The following is a 21,081-nucleotide window of genomic DNA, read 5'->3' as shown; positions in this document are numbered from 1 at the left end:
CCGTTTCCCGTCTGCTCGAGATTACCGACCCCCGGCGAATATTCCCGGACAACTCCACACCGAGCAGCAGCGATCCCCGACTATGTCCGCTTAGGACACGTACCATCCGACAAATTTGCGGAGTTCATCACCTGAATCTGATCGCAATGTGACGCCGCCAGCTCAGCGCCAACGGCGGTCACCTTCTCCTCGACGTCGTGCTTCTCCTCCGCCTCCGGTAAACTAGGAGGGGCGGCCGATGGAGGTGAGGCCGCCGGCGAGTCGATGACGTCCATTATACCTCTGTCTGTGTTTATGTTGAAGAACAAACTCTAAGTGTTTATTGATGGCGTAAAAACAATGGCTCTTGTAGACACTGGAGCTACAGTATCCGTTATGAGTTTGAGGCTTAAGAACCGTTTAGGTAGGAAAGTGATGTTTAGTAGTGACTGTGCAGCGTTATTTCGTGGTGTCGGTGGTGAACCTTTGGTTCCAATTGGTGTGTGTGCTTCGGATGTTGTTATTGGTGGTCTAACGTTTAGAACAGAATTAACAGTGCTGACTCGGTCAACGCATGATGTGATTCTTGGAATTGATCTTCTGCAAGAGTGTGGTGCAACTTTAGACTGTCGTACGGGAGAGATTGCTTTGAATTCTTCACTACTTTCAGCTACTTTCAGCGGTTTCATGGAAACCGCTCAAAGTATGAGAAATAATTTTTGTTGAAATCGCAGCTTTTTTTTTTTTTTGCGAAAATTCGACAAACAACCTTCAATTACAGTTTTACTTGTAATAAGCATTAACTCATATTTGCGATAACAAATCTAATTATTATAACCGAGTAAGGCCACAGCATGCCGGCAACATTCTTGTACTGAATAAAACGCGTTTCTCACAAGTTCCGCTTAAATACGCAGCAGCGTTGGCAGCGTCGAACCGTCGATAGCGGTAGAGGGCGATGTGCGCCTCATGCGGCTTGAGGAGCTAAAACAACAACACTGCCGCGTCTAGACGAACACCAGATCATGTTCGTGGAACCTGACTCGGCCAGCGCTGCGGCAGGGGCTCCGTGGTCGAGGATAGCAGCTTGCGGGGAGGCGAACAAAGATCAGTACGTGGCCGGAGGACTACACGAGGCTGAAGGATCGCCCGAGTTCCCTCGCTACGTTGACAGGTAGGTGGGCAGCGTACTTTGCTCGTCCGTAATGCTGCTTCGTTTGGAGTTTTCGCATTATTCCCGTTTCGCCTCGGTTACAACCCATAGGGAACAATGCTTTGGTATTTTAATGAAAGAAAGCACCAAAACCAATTTGCTTGAAAAAAAAAAAAAGTTGTAGCCCTGGATGTGGGTGGAACCGATGTTACGTGGTCCAACATTTATAACCATTCCATTAATAGTACCAACAGGGGCGCCCTTTATACAAAGCTTTCGGCGGCATTGTTTTCGTAAAAGGATTTCACATCTTTTCGTGTTCGCCAAAGTTAGACACTGAAAGCAGCTGGATGGTGGCTATCCACGAGTGATCAATTATTCGAATATGCGCTCAGTATCCGTTGTGGTGGCTTTGTTTATACCCAGGAGCTTTATAACTAGCTCACTTGAGAAGCAATATTTTAGGCAGGAAGTATTGTTCGCATGTCTTTGGGCGTAGCCTGCTGCTCTGGCTTTGAGGACAAAATCTGTTTGCGCCTGCACTACACTCTAGCAGTTTAGTAAGAAACAAGAAGTTATCAGTCATAATCATTCATTCTGAGAGAGAGAAACAGAGAGAGAGAGAGAGAGAAAGGAATTTTAATGAGAGGAAAAGGAGGAAGTGTCGGCCGGTGGTAACATGGCCCCCGCCCGCAACTCCACACTAGTTTGCAATGACCAGTATGATTGTGCACATCCTGAATTTCATTTTGTGTAGCCCTGGAGCGAACATTCAGCTCTGATATGACTGGCCTTTCGGCATTTGCAAGCAAAACTTTGTATACCATGCATTTTGCTAAAGTTTTTAATCTAACAGAGTTGGTGCCTAACGGTTGGATTGAGAGAGAGAGAGAGAGAGAGAGAGAGAGAATAAATTTTACTGAGAAACTGGTCTTGATAGTTGCTTGACGATGAGATGGGCGTGGTCCTCACCTGTCCAAGTGAAGTTGCAACTGTCAGTATATTACGTAATCAGTCGTATTAGAATACACCTGCATTCCCTTGAAATGAAAGGAGATCAAGGAACTGCTCACAATAAATAAGCTAAAATGGCTGATGACAGTGCCCCAGCTTGGCGCCCAACTGTCGACCACTTGCAAATTTGTTTTCGTCCAACCTTCTCCGCAATACTGAAAAGCCATCGCCACGCCACTCTTGACGTCTAGCTTTCCTACTCCCCCATCGTTTCCCATGTTTTCAGGTACCACCAAAACCCACCAACTTTGGTATGAGAGTAGGTATAACGCGGTTACGACGCTTAGGGCCTGCTGATTAGTCATTGCACGAACAAAACCGAAAAACGGCACCCCAATTTCAACGACTTACCCTCATTACAAGGCATATTTCAACCTGTGCAAGGACACGTTTTTCATCTTTGCGATCTGTGGCGCCATCTCTCGACCATGCGTTCACCGACGTTGCGTTGAACGTTTCCTGGAGCACTGCTACGCGGCGCAACGGTCGTTTCAACTCAAAAGCGACCGCGATGTAAAAAATGTTCAGTTCTCGAAACATATCTGCATATGTTAATTCTGAACAATGGATTAGGCATTACAGTTTGTGTCATTGAGCGACGCACTAAAAGCCCGTCCCTCATAGCCTGAGTTTCCTCAGTAACTTTGGGACGTTAAACCCCCATAAACCACAAAATTAAAAAATCCCAAATACAGTTCTTGATATATTCTGTTCGGGTATCTTTCAACAACGAAAACCATGATTGCGCTGATGATCGGTACAAATGAACCGCATAGGTCATTTCGTTGTTAGCGGAAATGCATGGGGAGTGAAGACTCGTTTCAGGATCATAAATGCTGCCTTCCTGTTATCGCGCCGCGCGCAGGTTATATCCAGGGTAAGGCATTTGTGAGCACATTTAAGTATATGCCTGGCGGGGACAAGATTAATTGCCGGGGCTTTCAACATTGAGTCAGACCAGCTGTAAACATTCTGAACGTGATACTACCGGTTACGCAGGAAATATCTTTCAAAAATTAGGAGAGTTTCAAATTGGGCTAGTTGGTGGTTGTTATTCTCGTGCATTGTTGCGCTTACGAAGGAACTGGGACACAATCAGGGACGACACAGAACAGATGTGCGCAAACTATCAACTGCAAGTTTATTTCTGAGTGCATGTATATATAGGCATTGTCAAGACAAAAACAAAAACAAAAACAAATCCGTGATCACATCGTCATGGCAAGATATCTTTTAACGTCCTGTCCAGCAGTAAAAAAAACATGCATTATCTTTCTGACTTAGCTGTTTGTTTTTATTTTTCCAAAAATTCTTTTTCCTGATTTCAGAGCTCGATAGAAGGCACGCTTACACATGGCCCTTCTTTTCCTGATTGTATGCAGTATGCTTCCCAAAGTTCCCTGATTAGCTTCTCTCTTGAACCGAGCAGTATTGCTGTCTGCTTAAAGTGAGGTGTGCAATTTTTGCATCTGGCGCAATGCGCTGCCAGATTTCCCGGTGAGTTGACAAGACTGCAGTTGCGCCTATGTTCTCTGAGCCTCTCATTGAGGCACCTACTGGTCTGGCCAACGTACGTTTGCCCGCATGATAGCGGTATCTTATACACAACACCTTCGCGGCATTCCACGAACTTTGTCTCATGTTTGACGCCACATGACACCTCTTTCTCGGCATTGTCTTCGTCGTTTACTTTCGCGCACATTGCTTTCAATTTTTTGGGTGCTGAAAAAACAACTTTTACGTCGTGTCTTTGTGCAACCTTTTTCAGGTTGTGGGAAAGTGCATGGACGTATGGGATAACCACAGGCCTCTTCTTTTCTTTGGCATTGCCTTGGTCCTTTGTTCGGACTGTCCTTCTTAGCACTTTCTCTGCCACGGAAACGAGCAAAGGTGTCGGATAGCCTGCTTTTCTCAGGCGTGTTGCCTGCAGATGGAAGCTTTCTTGCATCTTGTGGCTGCATGATTTCTTTATGGCCTGCTCAAAACATGACATGGCCATATTTCGTTTGATCAGCTTGCAATGGGCAGAGTCATACGGTCGTAGGTCTTTCTCATTGCGCGTTTTGTACTGCCAGCAAATATGTGGTTCAAGAGTGAGAGCTAGATCAAGGAACTGTAGGTTGTTGTTTGTAGGTAGCTCGTGGGTAAATGTGAGCCCCTTGTGGGCTCTTTTGAACTGCTCCAAAGTTTCTTCCATCTGCAGAAAGCTTCCATCTGCAGGCAACACGCCTGAGAAAAGCAGGCTATCCGACACCTTTGCTCGTTTCCGTGGCAGAGAAAGTGCTAAGAAGGACAGTCCGAACAAAGGACCAAGGCAATGCCAAAGAAAAGAAGAGGCCTGTGGCTATCCCATACGTCCATGCACTTTCCCACAACCTGAAAAAGGTTGCACAAAGACACGACGTAAAAGTTGTTTTTTCAGCACACAAAAAATTGAAAGCAATGTGCGCGAAAGTAAACGACGAAGACAATGCCGAGAAAGAGGTGTCATGTGGCGTCAAACATGAGACAAAGTTCGTGGAATGCCGCGAAGGTGTTGTGTATAAGATACCGCTATCATGCGGGCAAACGTACGTTGGCCAGACCAGTAGGTGCCTCAATGAGAGGCTCAGAGAACATAGGCGCAACTGCAGTCTTGTCAACTCACCGGGAAATCTGGCAGCGCATTGCGCCAGATGCAAAAATTGCACACCTCACTTTAAGCAGACAGCAATACTGCTCGGTTCAAGAGAGAAGCTAATCAGGGAACTTTGGGAAGCATACTGCATACAATCAGGAAAAGAAGGGCCATGTGTAAGCGTGCCTTCTATCGAGCTCTCAAATCAGGAAAAAGAATTTTTGGAAAAATAAAAACAAACAGCTAAGTCAGAAAGATAATGCATGTTTTTTTTACTGCTGGACAGGACGTTAAAAGATATCTTGCCATGACGATGTGATCACGGATTTGTTTTTGTTTTTGTTTTTGTCTTGACAATGCCTATATATACATGCACTCAGAAATAAACTTGCAGTTGATAGTTTGCGCACATCTGTTCTGTGTCGTCCCTGATTGTGTCCCAGTTCCTTCGTAAGCGCAACAATGCACGAGAATCTTTCAAAAATGTGAGCTCTCATCACTGGCTGTTATGCATTGAGAGCGATGCAAAACAGTTTTTGTAGATTTTTTTTTTGTGCATACGGATGAAATGGATTACTGGATCACAGATACACATACATTAAGCAGCAACACTCTGCAAAAAGCGGTCAAATTCAAACTGGCAGTAGTTCATATTTATGCTCCGCGATTAATGCACGGTATGGCGTTGAAAGCGGCGTTCTTCGGTGCTGCCCTCGTTCTTCCGAAGTTTTCATTTCTTCTTCCGCAGCGCTCATTGCGGGCAGCATGCTAAACTCGCTGAACTTCACATTAACTACTCTGCGGAGAGGGTGTCTCGCTCTGCCGCAGCGGCCAGCGCAGAAGCGGAAAGAATGAGAGTGAAATGTTTATCAGACGCGGGTGCGGTTGTCGCCGCTTTATCGTTTTGCCTTCCGCTCTTTGTTGTGCGGCAACGACAGACTGGCGCGTGCGACCGTCAGAGCGGCAGTGCAGCTTCAGGTACTAACGAGAGACTGCTGCTGAACTGAGACTCAAAAGAGTCGTCCTTGAGTCTAACCAAGGTTCTCAGGCGTCAGAGGTTCAAGTGGCGGATTTGATCACTTAGTTCGGGAGGAAGAGTCTTACAATGAGTGGCTCCGACGGAGACTTCTTACATTTTCTCCTGCTTCATCCTTCGTGAGTATGATCAGTTTTTCACTGTGGGTTGAAGGCGAGTTTTTCTTATGATAAAAATGCAAAAGCTTTTAGCAGACCTTATTTTTTATTCTTTACCGGTGTTAATAGGAGTACCTTTAGCACATAGTTTCGGTTTTGTTGCTTTCAAAACTGCGGCTTGCTGCATACCAGGACCGTCGCATTATTCATTTACAAAGGCAGTCATAAAGCATAATTTGTAAACATGGGGTAACGTATGCATCAGTATGGCTATGTTCTGTTCCGGCTGGAGAGACAGATTTGTTGTGACTCAGAGGGCCTGCCAATGGTATTTGTTTATTTAGGAAGTACCTTTAAGATAGGTATGAAAGAAGCCAACAGCCACAGAAACCAAGGGGCACAGGGAATTTTTTTTTTATTTATTTTGTGGTGTTGATCAATTTAGATATTACTGAATAGGTTTTCGGTTATTATTTAGCCAATATCCACCACAAAATAGGTGGGATGAACTAAAAAGACAAAAGGCAAACTCAGAACTCCGCTTAGTTAAGTTTATTTATAAATATAGCCCCGTGAATACTATTTTTCCACGCGCCGCCGCGGTGGCTGAGCGGTTATGGTGCTCGGCTGCTGGCCCAAAAGACGCGGGTTCGATCCCGGCCGCGGCGGCTAGAATTTCTTTGGAGGAGAAATTCTAGAGGCCCGTGTACTGTGCGATGTCAGTGCACGTTAAAGAACCCCAGGTGGTCGAAATTTCCGGAGCCTTCCACTACGGCGTCTCTCATAGCCTTAGTCGCTTTGGGACGTTAAACCCCATAAATCAAATCAAATCTTTTTCCACGCTATGCCACTTCAACAAAATGAACTTTAGGCGAGCATGAGGCGTGGCAGTATCAATTTACCCACGCGGTAGCATGCTACCTGGCAGCGATAATGGCTTGTTAAAATCGACGAACACGGGCCTGGGAAGAATTAGTACCGGACGTGACTCATCGCGAAGCAAAAGATGCGGCGAGGGCTTGCGACAGCAGCAGCAACGGCGGAAGCACAGATGCACAGGAAGCACGGCGGAAGCAGCAGTAGGTTGGCCGAGTCGGTCTTCGGGTCACCGGACGGGCTGATGCTACGCAAGGCACGCTGAGGCTGCTAATTGAAAGACGCTGTGTACTCCACAGAGGTCTCGTGCTTCGACCATCCGGCGGGGGAGTTCGAGGAGGTTCATTCACCTGCGGGGAGTCTGCGGGATACTCCTTTCCCGCGCAGGCAATGCACAGAAGACTTGCGGCAGTGGTCAAGGTGACGCATCAGTGTTTGATGACTCTGTCTTCCCCTTCCCATCCCCCGAGCTGTGAGAGAGCGAGAGAGCATCAGTACCGCCCCCTGCCGTGGGTGGTACCGCCAGCGTCATCAACTGCCCTCCTAATTGGTCATCGTTGTTCGAACTTTATTCCCCAGTCAGGGATCTGGGGAATACCAACCCTATTTAACGGGATGTTGTTATGTGATCAGAGCACTCCCATCTCGAATGTAAATATGTAAAACAAACCTTCTGTGCAGTTTCCTCGATAACGCAGTCCGACACCGTCCTTCGGAGCCGGGACCTGCGGGGCTGAACGAGTCAGCCATCTCCTGGACACCTCCGTCTCCAACAGGCTCGCTTAACATGGCGCGACAGATTTAGTTTAATAAAGATGGCTATTTATTTGATCATCTAATTTAATTTCAGTAATGCACCAGGCGTTTACCTCCGCATATTTATGCAATAGCAAGGCAAACAGTAACGGCAGTGAATAACAATACGATCGTGAATAGGCTATGAAAAACAATTCCATGCAGTCGATGCAGATGCGTTATCAGACTAAGGAGCTTATATGTCCACTCGAGTGCGGCGTGAATCGCAAGCCTTCGTTTAGGTCAAGGCTCGGAGTTCCCTGATATGCGGTGATAAGCGTGAATGTTGCTGTTGCTTCATGCCTGAACGAAAGATTTCGAGCTGCCATATCTATGGCGTTCCGAGGATAACGGGCTGCCGAGTCGCTGGAGATAGACGATGGCTTTCAGAAGGGTAACGCTATTGAGCTCACAGCGGCCGGAAATCAGTAGGTCTTGCACAACAAGGTAATTTTTTTTCTGCCGGTAATAAGTTTAATTTTACTGGAACAGGTAGGATAGGAAATGCATGGTGCACCGCCGTTCTATTACGCTCCATAGATGGCACTGATCGCACACTGAAACTGATGTTTTTGTTTCTGTTTTCAGCTCCGTAATGAATGGCGCTTCTCTGCTGACAAGCTTAAGACTTGTACAGGAGGCATTCCTCTTTAAGGCGTGAAAATTGTTTGTTTCGTCTGAAGACCTTGAAGCTGGCTTCCCCGTCGAAAAAGAACATGGATCGCTGTCCAAATGAAGGCTGTCAGAAGGAGCTCTCTTGCAAAGAGCTTGAGGTACGCTGAGTGTTAATATAATGCTAACCTCCGGATGGCATGTTCAAGGACATCCCGTTTTCTCCAGAAATTTGCTTGTACGAGGTGAATTGTTGAGAAAGTAAAAGCTGAAGCATCTGCATGTGCAAGTTGCGAGTCACACCGGGCAGCCATAGGAAAACGTTTTTCATCTTGCCGCGGGCGGGAAAAAGTTTTGTTCACCGAATATTTAGTTCTATGTGTGATATTTTCACGGGTGCAGGTTTACCCGTGAAAAAGAGTACATCCAATGTGAACGAGGTTGATGGTTATTATGCTAGGGGGAAAAAAAGTCATGTGTGAGTGTAGCACCAAGGTATTTGTCAAAATGTTAGTAATAAAGGGTTCAGCTTGATGTTTATCAATACCAAAATTGCCTTTTCGATCAGTACGGTCACAAAGGGGATCTCTATATTGGTTTTATGGTTATATGCTATGTTATGTTTCTTTGTACAGTTTTCTTGACTTCGTTTCGTTTGTTAGAATGATCGTCAATTATTATCGGATATAGATGGCGTGGCTACATTTCACTAGAGTACGAATAACTGCTAAAGCGACTAGGTAAACGTTTATTGGAGCTTATGGTATGATTATACATTAGGGCATACTTTCATAGCTTGAGTCCTCTATTTTGTTCTTCTGAGTCAGTTTCGCGACAAGAGTTCGCTAATATTAATGCGTCATTATTATAAGGGGCAGTGAATTGAGCTAAAGTTATCGGAGTTCATGATTTTCTTGTCTTCTAACATTAGGAACACCTCGAGAGATGCGCTTTCCGAACAACTCGCTGCGGTTTGTGCGAGGCAGAGGTCGGCCTGTCCCTCCTGCTGGAGCACTGCTCCAAGGCATGTCCCAAGAGAAGCGTCATATGCAGAATCTGCTCCGCTGTTCTCTTTGCGGAGGAAACGCAGGTGAGTTATGCACAATATGCGCGCAACCAACAGGCGGTGCTACCATAGCGACATGCTCATTACTTTAAACCGGTTACTCATTTTCTTTTGTCACAGCTTTCGTTGACATTAGCGATAACATAGTTGTGAATAATGCCGTTGGCGAGAAAAAAACAACGAAACCAAACACAGATATTAAAGGGACCTGTAAAGTTACTTCTTGTAACAGACAGAAAAAGAATTCAGTCGATGGTTACGCACGACCAGTCGTTATGCCTGTACAAAAAAGGTAAAAGGCGACAAGATGCGATCATTACAGCGCCTGTCTGCTTGTAGAAAGTCGTGCCTCATTTTATCTTTGTTCAGTTACACACGAAGCGAGCTTTCCTTAATGAAAGTTGTCTGTCATGTCCTGGCTCGCAGAATACAGAAATTAAGTTTAGTTCAGTTTATTTTTCCATGTTTACATAGAGATGGCTCAGCGAAAAAAGCCGCAAAGGGAAGCTTGACACGCCCCTTGGCACCTGCATTCCAAAGCAGCGGGCAACAAAGGTGGTGTACAAACATACTAACGACAACAGAACAAAGCGGGAAGCATATAAACGATCACTGAAGAGCTGACGTATCGTGCAGAACCGAGAAGCAAACTTAACGTAACATACAAAACGACAGCAAAATTAACTATACCTATCGCATAAGCCGTAGCCCAGGAAGATAGTAAAGCGGGAGTAGCGCAAAAAGAATTAGGGCTGTGGTTTGGCATGTCGTGTCAAGGTTCCGCGACAAAAGAAACCAAAGAAGCAATAAAAACTTGGTGTTAAGGAAGCAAAGAAGGTAGGGGGAGGAACTACACGTATATGTAATCAAACTGGCTTGCTGCGGTTGCCTACGTAGGGGAAAAGGTCAGGGTAAAACGACCAAGAAAGTGCAGGTTACACACTGCCGAGGAGGCCGGCTTCGTGGGCAAAGTTACACAGGGAGCGGAACTAAACTTCTGAAACGATGCTTTAAATTTTTGTAATACGAGGATCCGTATTATAAAGTTTAACAAATAACGATAAAGAAGTTATGATTTCCTTGCCATCGGAAAATTTTATCCGTGGATTCAACGCAGCTAATAAAGAAATGGCTCTCTCTTCGCTGTCTTAGACATCCTGCATGAAACGTGAAACATGAAATTATTTTTTTTTTCAGGAACACTCCAAATCTTGCCGCATGGCGGAAGAGGCGGAAGACAAAAAAGTGAGTAAAATAGCAATATATATTTTTTCCATTTGTATGGCGCTGCTGTGTTGCGCTGTGTTGCGTAGTCGCAATCATTCGAAAACACAGCACTAGCGCTGCTGTGTTTTCGAATGATTGTGATTGCGTTCTTTCGCCCATATTTCACTTGCTGTGTCTGTTATGCAGCAGCGCAGTAGTTTAACGCCGCTGCCCTTTTGTAATACGGTGTCAAAGTAGGTACATTGTGACGTGAAAAACAATTGTACGCTTCTCGGAAATTTCATGGCTGACTGCCGCTAAGGTTCCTTTGAGCGCCGATATTTTCCTTAGAGAAAGAAGCACGAATCCTAAAAAACAATCCCATGTTCATTGATCAGTTAAATATACGACGGTAGTATTAGGAGTAGTATTAGCACTATTGCTACTGTACAGTTCGACCACTTTTTATTTTACTGCTAGTAGTAGTATTGGATGAAAACATCTCTTTCAAACACTCCCGATTCATGGCAGGGAAATAGAAATTTACGGACAAGGAACCTCGCTCCAGAGGCCTCAGGCTGTGGCCCGTGCGCTAAGCGCATGTGTTGGGCACCTGTGCGGGTGAATGCGTCAGCCACGTCTGCAGTTAAAAAAGAAAGGAGAGAACGAGGAGAGGATGGAGATGCGAAGGAACGCGAAGTGTGGACAATGCCGGAGACGGTGGGCATTGTTAAGAAACTCGCCGCAGAGAGTCCAACGCGTGCAAACCGGTCGATGCTCAGTGAAGTATCGAGCTGCGCTCTAGGTATTGATTGCCCTTACCAAGTTTCAGGGACCCATGACGCGAGAGGTAGAGGCGTATGCCAGCCCGCATTATTTGAGAAGTTAGTCATGACTAAGGCGAGAAAGACGACAGGCTGGAGGACGTGGGAATAAGAATGAGGCAGTTTAATCTCTGCAGTGTTTCAATGAGAGCGGTTATTCTGGATAAGTGCTGGGAAGGGTAAAGCCTACACTTCATCGCGTACGAGGCCATAGATGGGGTGTGGTAGGGACTCGCGGAGATTTGGTTTGGATGCATTTGTTTTCAACGTTGCTTGCTTGGATCAGGCTGAGAACCGTATCGTACGGGCAGTTAAAGAACCGAATAAACGCGTTTCGTGTCAAATTTAAGCCGGAGTTCTGAGGCGCCTCTAAGGGGTCGACAAAGAGTTCACTCGAAGTTCTGTGCCGTAACCAGGCTGCCTGTATTTGAGCGTTTGAAAATTTCGTCTCCATGGCCGCTCTATTGTTGCCAACGGCGATGAAAGTCGCACACGCTAGAACAACAGTAGAACGCGATAACCACTGAGCTAGAAAAGCACACCAGTGTGTCATGCAAATATGTCTTATCACGCAGGTGAACCCCCACCCTTGAGAGGATGCTTAAAGTAATCCAGCTTCACGCATATTAAAACAACGTATGCGCTGTTAGATATACAGTGAAATAACAAATCCATATATAGGGAACTAACGTAAACAGCGAAAGAAAAGCTATTCCCCTTGCGAGCTCCCATGTTTGATATCTCGTTCTTAACAAGTAAAATTGTCCTGCAACTGAACACAACGAACCTTCAAAGAGCCCTACTATCGATTTTGCGCCGGACATGTGAATATCGCCTGATTACAGGAGGTATTCAGAGTCCTGGAGAGTGCACATTTGGCGATAAGAGTTAATAGAGAATAGCCTAGTAATCTGCGATTCGGTGATGATATTGCCTTGACAAGTCACTCATAGGATGAATTGCAAAGCATGATCAATGACTTGCTATTCAATGATTAAGCGTGATCAATTAGGCAAAGTAGAAGGGTGGGTATGAAGATTAACATGCCGAAAACTAAAGTAATGTTCAGGAGTCTCAGCAAGGAAAAACAGGTTACGGTTGGCAGCGAGGCGCTGGAAGTGGTTGGGGAATACGTCTACTGAGAGCAGGTAGTGACCGTAGATCCGGACAACGAGACTGAAATAACTTGAAGAATAAGAATGGGGAGGAACGCATTTGACAGCTACCCTCAGGTCATGAATGGCAGTTTACCAGAATCCCCCAAGAGAAAAATATATTACAGGTGCATCTTAAAGGTACTCGCCTATGCGAGTTAAACGTGGAGGCTAACGAAACGGATTCAGTTTAAACTGTGGATAATGCAGCTAGCTATGGAAATTAAAATTACAGCGCCCGTCCTGTGTTTTTCGTGTTCCTTCTGTCCTCGTTCCGTAGCGCTGTTGTGAATCTGTTTATTAAGCATGAACCAACTAGCCCACACCAGAATCCTCTTAAAATTATACTTGTAAGGATAAGGAGTTTCGAAGCTTACTACAGCTCCCTGTTATGAATCCTTGGTGCACGTGGCCCACTGCGAGCACGCTCTGTTTACCGAATTCCACGCGCAGTTCTCGTTTTCGACAGGTGTCAGGGTTAAAATCGCTTGGAAGTGACCTTGTTATGTGTAACGGTATCGGAGTCCCGGTCGTTTGACGGGTCAAGCGACGAATCACGAAGGCGGCAATCCGAAGGCGGGAATCGTTATATTCGCCACAAAATATCCCTGTCTTGTGGAGAAGTTTTGTAACCACCTTGCTCGCGTGCTGTGCGAGAAAGCAAATCGAAATGCGCTAAGGGTGAATTCGCCGCCGCGCGTCTTCTTTTACTCAATATTCTGAATAGATCTTTCTTTTCATGTACAAAATTACTCATCCGAAACGCCTTTTCTAGACTCTGAAGCACAGGTGGGCTGCGGAAAATATGAGCGTGTTGTTATTTCGGCTGATGTACCTACATTCGGCCACATGATGAGCGCTCGATGCACGTGTTGAAGGCTCCCACAGCGCATATTAGCGGCACACTAAATGCCGGCTATGTTATCCTCAGTACATATTAGCGCAGGTTGCAACTATGGTCGAGTACCGCTGCAATGAAGAAATCGCGGGACCCCTTCGACCTCGTTGCAACAAGGCTCGACTGTAATAATGATAAGTGTAATAGAAATAATAATATTGATACGAGCTGTTTCTCTCTCGTAACAGTACTCGATCCGAAACACGCACACAATGTGCCCACATGGACCACGTGACCTCAATGGATGGGGTAGATGGGTTTTATTGGCATTTACTTTGAATAAGGCCTACGGCTAGCGCCATTTTGCCTAGCACACTCTCTGGCTCCAGATGTAAAATGGTCTTATTGGCCTACACGTGTTTGCATGAGTTTTCGGTCAGAACAGACAACCAGCCGGTACCGCTTGCTCCCGAGAACGTGCCATATGTGACTATGGTTTTGAAACGATAAAATAAATATTTGCGTGCGAGTATACGTGCGCAGCGTAAAATACTGACCGTTTTTCAATGGCACATGACTGCAGAGCTTCGTAGAGATGTTCCGCGTTGGTTTGCATCACTAAGCGTGTTTTTCTTGCAGGCCTCTAGTGCTCCTGCAGGCAGCGGGGCCAAGATGAAAAAGGCAAAGTTCCAATCTAAGGACACGGACGCTGAAATCAAGGAATTGCGGAAACTGTTGAATGCTGCAAGAAAGGAAATAGCCGAGCTGAAGTTGACCCAGGTATATTGAAACCGTCGGAGCAGGATTTTTACCACAAATATTTTGTCAGCCGTTCGTATTGTAAAAAGCTGGCAATGGCATAAACCTGGCACGTTTCCGAAGGCTGCTTGTAATTTTGGCTAAATTTCCAAACGTAGCACATTATACCGGAACACATATTTCCGCTAACTCCTTGTGTGAGCGCTACGCTGAAAGCCAGTGTGTTATTCTTGGATGGAGTGAAAGCCGCGAGTAAATACGTTATTTACACCATGACAACATCCTGCAAACTAATCGATTGGAACGCGAAGGGATACAACGAATTAATAATACATTTGCTAGGCTATGACTCTAGTCAGTGGTGAGGACGCTGTGGGTAACGTTTTAATTATCCAGCACTATAAACACGACTGTTCACTAGAGCAGCATGAACCACGTCAGTAGTTAACAAGAATGAACGGAAACAAAAATGTGACTGCGTGTTCTTTCGTACATAAATTTATGCTCACACTATATTTCTGGCCAGCCTGAGGAAGCAAAGACGCCTGCTTACCCGAAGCGAAGGGGGAATATAGCCCAGCCTAAGGGAAGCTGGCAACCAGGAAAGCGTCTTTCATCTTCTTGGCTGGAATTGCGCCAATTTTTCTCAAACCGTAAGGGACCAGAGCGATATCATTCAGTGATTTCGTAGAGTAGTTGGAATGCGTTCTGTTCCATTCAGGTATCACACGAATATTCGAGGGGTGTCGCTGAAATTGACCATCGTTGCCTCGGTTGAAATAGTGAGTTGTAGATGGCAAGCCATTTAATGGCATGCCACATTTTTTTTCCGATACAGCCCAAAATTAAAAACCCGGGAGTCGCGCAGTGGGGGAGGGGGTTCTGTGCAGCTTTTACTCGCAACATCAAGTAACGCTGGTTAGCGGGCCGAAGAGGCAGCAAGAACCAATGGGATTCGTGCCTGAGACCTTGTATTGTTAGCGAATGGGGGCTTGGCAACGCCTTCTAGGTCTGTTCCTTTTGAAGCATCTTAACTTCTGGTCAGTGACCCATCCGAGACAAAAAATCCTTTGGAAATAATTGAATTCATTCGAGCTAGGCAGCCGGTTGGGTATATCTTTTCTGTTGATGATAGATTATCATTTTATTCTATTCCCCACAAGGAATTGCTCATAGCCGTTCGAGAATGCATTGAAGAAGACGAGGTCCCGTTCTTCAAAATGCCGCGGGGTTTCAATCGAGATTTTCATGTCGTTGTTAGAAATTTTTCTAACGCTTCAGTCGCACAGTTCCGGAGTGTATTATTCATACACAAGAAAGGGATTTGTATTGGCTTACGTATGACACATGGTCCTACCGAAGGACAGTCAATGAGAATCTAAGAACATTTAGCGAGCACGGAGAAGGATTAGAATTTACACCAGAGCAGCCGGAATGCAAAAAGTTGCAGTTTTAGACTTGGACTCTCTTTAGTAGGTCGGAAAATTTTCTGGATGTAATGCCCTCGTGTCCAAAATGAATTTTTATCTCATGAATCGGCACACTCGAAAAGATTCAATTGGGCCATTGCCACATTAAGTCTAAAGGCCGCCATTGTGAGGTCGTGTTGTCATACCATGGGAAGGAACTTACAGTTATAGATAGTAAGGCTTCGAAATGCAGGCTACCTTCAGTCTGTTCTGAGGGAAGTAGCTGAGTACCTTGTCCAAAGCGCAAAAGAGAGGAAAAGTAATCAGCCCAAGCAAGAAGATGAAAGAATTAGGCCAGAAGTTGTTCACTACTCCCACCGAGTCACTCATAACCTGAAAAAAAAAAATAGACACAAAGTACAAAGTCGAGTAGTTTTCTCTGCTCCATATAAGCTGGCCGCATTGTGTCCTCGTAAAACAAAGCAATAAGAAGGGAACAAACACGTGGAACGGAACATTCCTGCTTGTTCGTGGATTGTAATGAGAGGGTTATTAGATTGCCCCACGCGTCTGGTCAGGCATACATCGGTCAAACGGGGCGCTGGTCAACTGTATTGTTAAGGGAGTATAAACGTTTTATTGCGACTGCAACGGGTTTTAATTTGCCGCTACATTGCAAGGGCTGCGAACTGCGCTCGCGCATGCCCATTCTTAAGTGAACGGTTGTTTTAAGTAGAAGCCGCGAACATGTTGCCCGTGAATTGAACAAAAGCTGTTTTTGATTAGGAAAAAGGTTCGTGATGCATTGGTCTTCCTATATAAGATTGAAGAAGGCTTTTGAGAAAGATTTCCCTGAGTTAAGAACTTGCGTACGGGTGCTTTCTATGCGATGGCGTGAATTGTTCAGCGCGCGAAGCCATTTCCAAAAGGTTTATGTTGATTAATGTGCTATTTACTGCCTTTTACCTTTTTAATGCAATTCCATTCTGTTATTCTCTCTTCAGATCGTATTGAAGCAGATTACTTTGGCCCTTTACAGCGCGTACCATTTTGTCCTTTTAATGGAATGAATCAGCGATTGCCTCTATCACTTTTAACCCGCCCCATGTCGCCGTGTTAAATATGTTTCCCTTTAACATTTTGTTTTTGTACAATCTCTTTACCCAAGCTGCACCTGATAGGTGGTATGACGGTGTTCCTATCATTACATGTGTGCTTCAATTAGAGATGTAAAATTTCACGAAATTTTGAATGGCATGAAAAAAAAACGTTTTTTTTTCAGGGTTTTTTTCATGAAAATTGGAAATTTTGCAAAACGTGACAAAAACAGATTTAATTGCAACAGCACGACGATCAATAATAATGCTCCGAAGTTCAGTCGAATATGTGATTATAGATGTCATATTGTGAAACGAACTTATTTTTCTATTGCACCGAGGAGATAAATAATGATTTGCACTTCAGGCGAATATGGAGATATAAATAACATATTTGTGGAACGAATTTCTTGTTCTATTGCACCGAGAAAGGGAACATGAAAACTGATCTATAAGTCACTCCATATCGGACTCAGAGTCACTGCCGCTGGGTGCGGCACTACGCGCAGCAGCATGGTTTGAAGCTGTGTCCACAGCTAGGTTCGACGGCACATACACAAACTTTCGAACGCGTTCTCCTGAAAGCATGTTGCGAATCCTTGTATGCACGTTTCCGAAACGGGACCAGTTTAGTTCGCAGCTGGCGGATGATGGTGGTATCTGCAGCAGTCGGCAAGCCAGACGAGTTAGCGGCTGGTTGGTGCAAAGGCCTTGCCACCAGGTAGATGGGGTCACGTGCTTCGCTGAAGACCCTTGTCCTGGACCAAATTCCTGCGGATGTCCTGTACTCTGCTACGTTGGAAATCAAGAAGCTGGGCTTACATTTGTTTAAAACCGCCTACGTGCACAGCAGCCTATGTTGCATCGTGGTGGAGCAGCGCAAAGGACGGGACACAAGAAACAAGGAAAGACGTACACAGGCTCTGTTCCACCACGATGCAACAGCACCAACTAGCCCAGCAACTTGCTCTTCTAAAGCCTATGTTATTTATGCCGTGTGTGCAGCGCTGTAGAATTTGCAGCCATTTTGTTCTACTTCAGCCGTGAGTTCAAGTATTAATGTGTTTTTAGGTCAAGCCTGGATCTTATATGTGACCTGGCCTTCAACTCGCGTACTCGCAGCACGAACGTTTTAAAAGCACTACCTGGAACCGGCGATGACGACTGCTCTCCAGTCGTTCAACGATGCACTCTGTAATGGTTTTCAAAGCAAAAACAAAAACCTAAACTGAAAGCAAGCAACCATAAAACCTTCAAATTGCATTTTGAAATAGAAAATTGAAATTTTTGATGTTTTTTTCCTTTTTCCCTCTTCTGAAAAAAACGAAAAAAACCGTTTTTTTTTCTCCAAAATTGCAGTGTTTTTTTCAGGCCTTCACATCTCTAGCTTCTATAAAAGGATAAGTTGTAAGTAACGCGTCTTCTTGTCTGCCTTGCTTGTGTTCGTCCGATGTAGCGCTAACGCTTTACCAAACAAAATGAGCACCACCCGCGGCTCAAAACTCCAACCCCTAGCCGCCTTCCCGTTTTGCGGAATAAAGTGTTATGCTACTACTACTAGTAAAAGAGCGAGGAAGAACAAGGCAGAAGGAAGAAACAGAGAAGTCATGACAACACCAGCGCTGACGTTCAACAGTTTTTCGAAGACAGACAAACTTGGGCTTAAATAGAGCAAAGAACGCTTACACTTCAAGCCTCTGTGACCATGGTGTGCGGACTCTATTGTTATGTATTTTCGCACACCTGCTTGAATGCACACATGTTCGTTTTTTTTCTCAGAGCATCCAGGAGCGGAAGACAGCGGCGCTGCTGCGTCGTACGGGGCCGTCGTACGTTTGGTGCCTGGAGCCGTACCGCCGGCTTCGCCAGCACGCGCTCACACACCGCGACGACTGCCTGAGCGAGCCCATCTTCTTCGGACTGGCCGGCTGCAAGTTCCGGCTGCAGGCCAACTTGTATGGCGTCGCTGGCGGTGCCGGCTCACACATGGCCTTCTTCGTCCAGTTCAAGGTCAACGACGTGGCCAGGATGGGCAGCTGCTGCACCAAGAAGACCAGGGTGAGGTGTCTAAACACATAACACGCGGTCATCTGAAGCCGGTTTCTTTTTAGAAAGGGAAGCACTTTTATGCACTTGCTCAAGGGTAGACGGCGTCGTTATACCAGGTGTTCCAAGGAAGAGCGCCGCTGAATTTAAAAATAGGGTTTTTGTGGTAAATAGATATTTTTTGAGGCATAGTAACCCCAGTGTTGGCGTACGTCAAGAAAGAGGTGAATCATGTTAGTTACTGAAGCGGTTAACCTAGTTCTAGTTATATAACTAGAAGAAAAGGAGTGGAATGGAGTGCATGTGGCAGCTGCTCTCAGATCATGAACGGCAGTTTAATCAGCATTCCTCAAGGGAAAAATGTATAACAGCTGCACCTTACCGGGGCTTACCTATGGAGCAGAACCGTAGAGGCTAACGAAAGTAGTGAACATAGATTGAGGACTACGCAGTCAGCTATGGATAGGAAAGCAATAGAAGCAAGTGTAATAGACAGGAAGAGAGCAGAGTGGGTCGGGGAACAAACTGTAGTTAATTAGCTACCAGTCCAAATCAAGAAGAAACAGGCATGGGCAGGGCATGTAATGCAAACGCAAGATAACCGATGGTCGTTGAGGATAATGGACCAGATTCTAAGAGAAGGCAAGCGCAGCAAGGGGCGGCAGAGTGTTAGGTGGGCGGATCAGATCAAGTAGTTGTACGATGGGAAGTTGCGTGAGTTGAATTTGATTTATGGTGAAAGGTAGCGCGAAAAGAGCAAGGATTAAAGGGAGAGTCAAGACACGACACAAGCGCTTTTTTTTCGCAACTAAAGCTTTATTGTAAAAAAACAAAATATTTACCCTCTTCGTGAAGAGATAACCAAATGATAGCACCATGAAAAGGACAGGGCGAAAAATTCAGAAGAAGGGATTGCTGAGCAACAAGTGATATGATACAAAAGGCAGGAAACGCCTTTTGTGTCATATCATCAAAAGGAACTAGCATAATTAGATTGTACGTGGAACTGATTTTCCTTTCAATTTCTTTTGGTCTTGCTTTATTGTGACTGTGGAGTTTCCTGCATTTTGTGTCATATCTCTTGTTACTCAGCATTCCCATCTTTTGAATTTTTTGCCCGGCGCTGTTCGTGGTGTTATCCTTTTGGTTATCTTTTTTCGACGTGGGTATATATTTTTGTGTTGTTTCCAATAAAGTTTTAGTCTAGAAAAAAAGCGCTGGCGTCGTTTCTTGCAGCTTTCTTTGGTCCTTCTTCTTTCCGCGGTACGTGTCTCCATGAATCACATCAAGAAGTTTGCGGGGCAATGTGGACGCAGATGGCATAGGAAAGGGTTAATTGGAGAGATATGAGAAAGGCGTTTATCCTGCAGTGGGCTTTGTCAGGATGCTGCTGCTGGTGATGATGATGACGAAACACATCGTGGTATTGAAGAGAGTTTCAGCAATACTGTTCACTTAAATAGAAATCACCTCTTTCGAGGTCGTCTGCTATCTCTCGTTTGTTTCATGTTGTAAAAACTTATTTCAGAGCACCGTGGATGAGGGCAAGATCACGTTTCCGCCGGCCGACCTTTCCGCCTTTCCTCTGATTGAAGCTTTTTTCTCTCTCGCTGGATTAGCTTATGGAGCGTTACCCTCACAAGCAGTGCTCTCCCCTACAGCCACCATATTCTCGCCGGTTTTCTCACGCACCGTTGCCAAGCCAACAACATGGCGCTCAGTTGGTTTCACTGAGGAAGCTATGAATAGCTTCGGACTTCGTAGTCACAAACAAATATAGTAGATCATTTCGATAGAAGGGGACTCGCCGTTCCCCATAAGTACCGTGGGTAGTTACAAACACAGCGAAAATGAATGTTGTAGTGGAACAGTAGGTTCCCGTACTCACTTTAAGCCATCTGTATTGTTTTGATTGTAGTTTTCCTTTCGCCTGACGTGTGCAATGGGCTTTCATGTACGTGCTACAAGCACCCCAAGTGAGTGTATACCTCGTGCCGTCACGCAGTGTCTGATCCGGGTGGCTTCGCAGCGAGAGGGGGTTGACAACGTGGACTACACATTCGAGTTCTGCACTTTCGGCCAGGACCGGCGGCGCAGCTCGAGCCGGCCTCTGCACATGTGGAACACGCTGTTTGGACGCGAGAAGTTCATTCGTTTCGAAGAACTGGAGGACAAGCGCACCGGATACGTCGTTGACGACCTGCTCATTCTAGAGTTCCACGTGATCGATTGATGCTCTTCTCATCATCTTCAACATGCGGAAAAAATCAAACAAAAGAAATGTAAACAAAAGCTTTGTTGCCAGATTAGGATTTCTTGGGATTCGTACTGACGATGCGTTATCACGGAACTCTCTCCCCCACGTTTTACAAAAAATAAAAAGCTCTTGCCTTGAATGAGGTTAGGGATGAATGGGAGCAAAGATAAGAACGTTGCCGTTCCATAACTATGCATTGGACATATACCATAGCGCGTATACCGCCTGCGCTACTTCTTATCGCG

At 45.4% G+C, this 21,081-nt stretch overlaps 1 protein-coding gene across 4 annotated transcripts; it reads left to right on the top strand.

Moving 5' to 3' along the window:
• Positions 1–1,012: 1,012 nt before the first annotated feature.
• LOC149340285 (uncharacterized) lies at positions 1,013–20,975 on the top strand. Of its 4 annotated transcripts, none has more exons than XM_089549031.1 (7): positions 1,013–1,153; positions 8,157–8,341; positions 9,112–9,270; positions 10,444–10,491; positions 13,908–14,048; positions 18,313–18,591; positions 20,585–20,975. In XM_089549031.1, exons 2-7 carry the CDS (start codon positions 8,285–8,287, stop codon positions 20,810–20,812), a joined length of 912 nt encoding a protein of 303 aa, XP_089405157.1. In that variant the 5' UTR covers positions 1,013–1,153; positions 8,157–8,284; the 3' UTR covers positions 20,813–20,975. The 4 variants fall into 4 exon arrangements, with proteins under 4 accessions (XP_089405157.1, XP_089405158.1, XP_089405155.1 ...); XM_089549029.1 differs by lacking the exon at positions 1,013–1,153 and adding an exon at positions 5,671–5,918; XM_089549030.1 differs by lacking the exon at positions 1,013–1,153 and adding an exon at positions 7,461–8,015.
• Positions 20,976–21,081: the final 106 nt, after the last annotated feature.

This window comes from Amblyomma mixtum, chromosome 6 (genome assembly GCF_055824585.1).
Source record: "Amblyomma mixtum isolate Tamu chromosome 6, ASM5582458v1, whole genome shotgun sequence".
Lineage (NCBI taxonomy): Eukaryota > Metazoa > Arthropoda > Arachnida > Ixodida > Ixodidae > Amblyomma > Amblyomma mixtum.
Note: the sequence above shows the minus strand (reverse complement) of the source record. Positions and strands in the feature narration are given on the sequence as shown.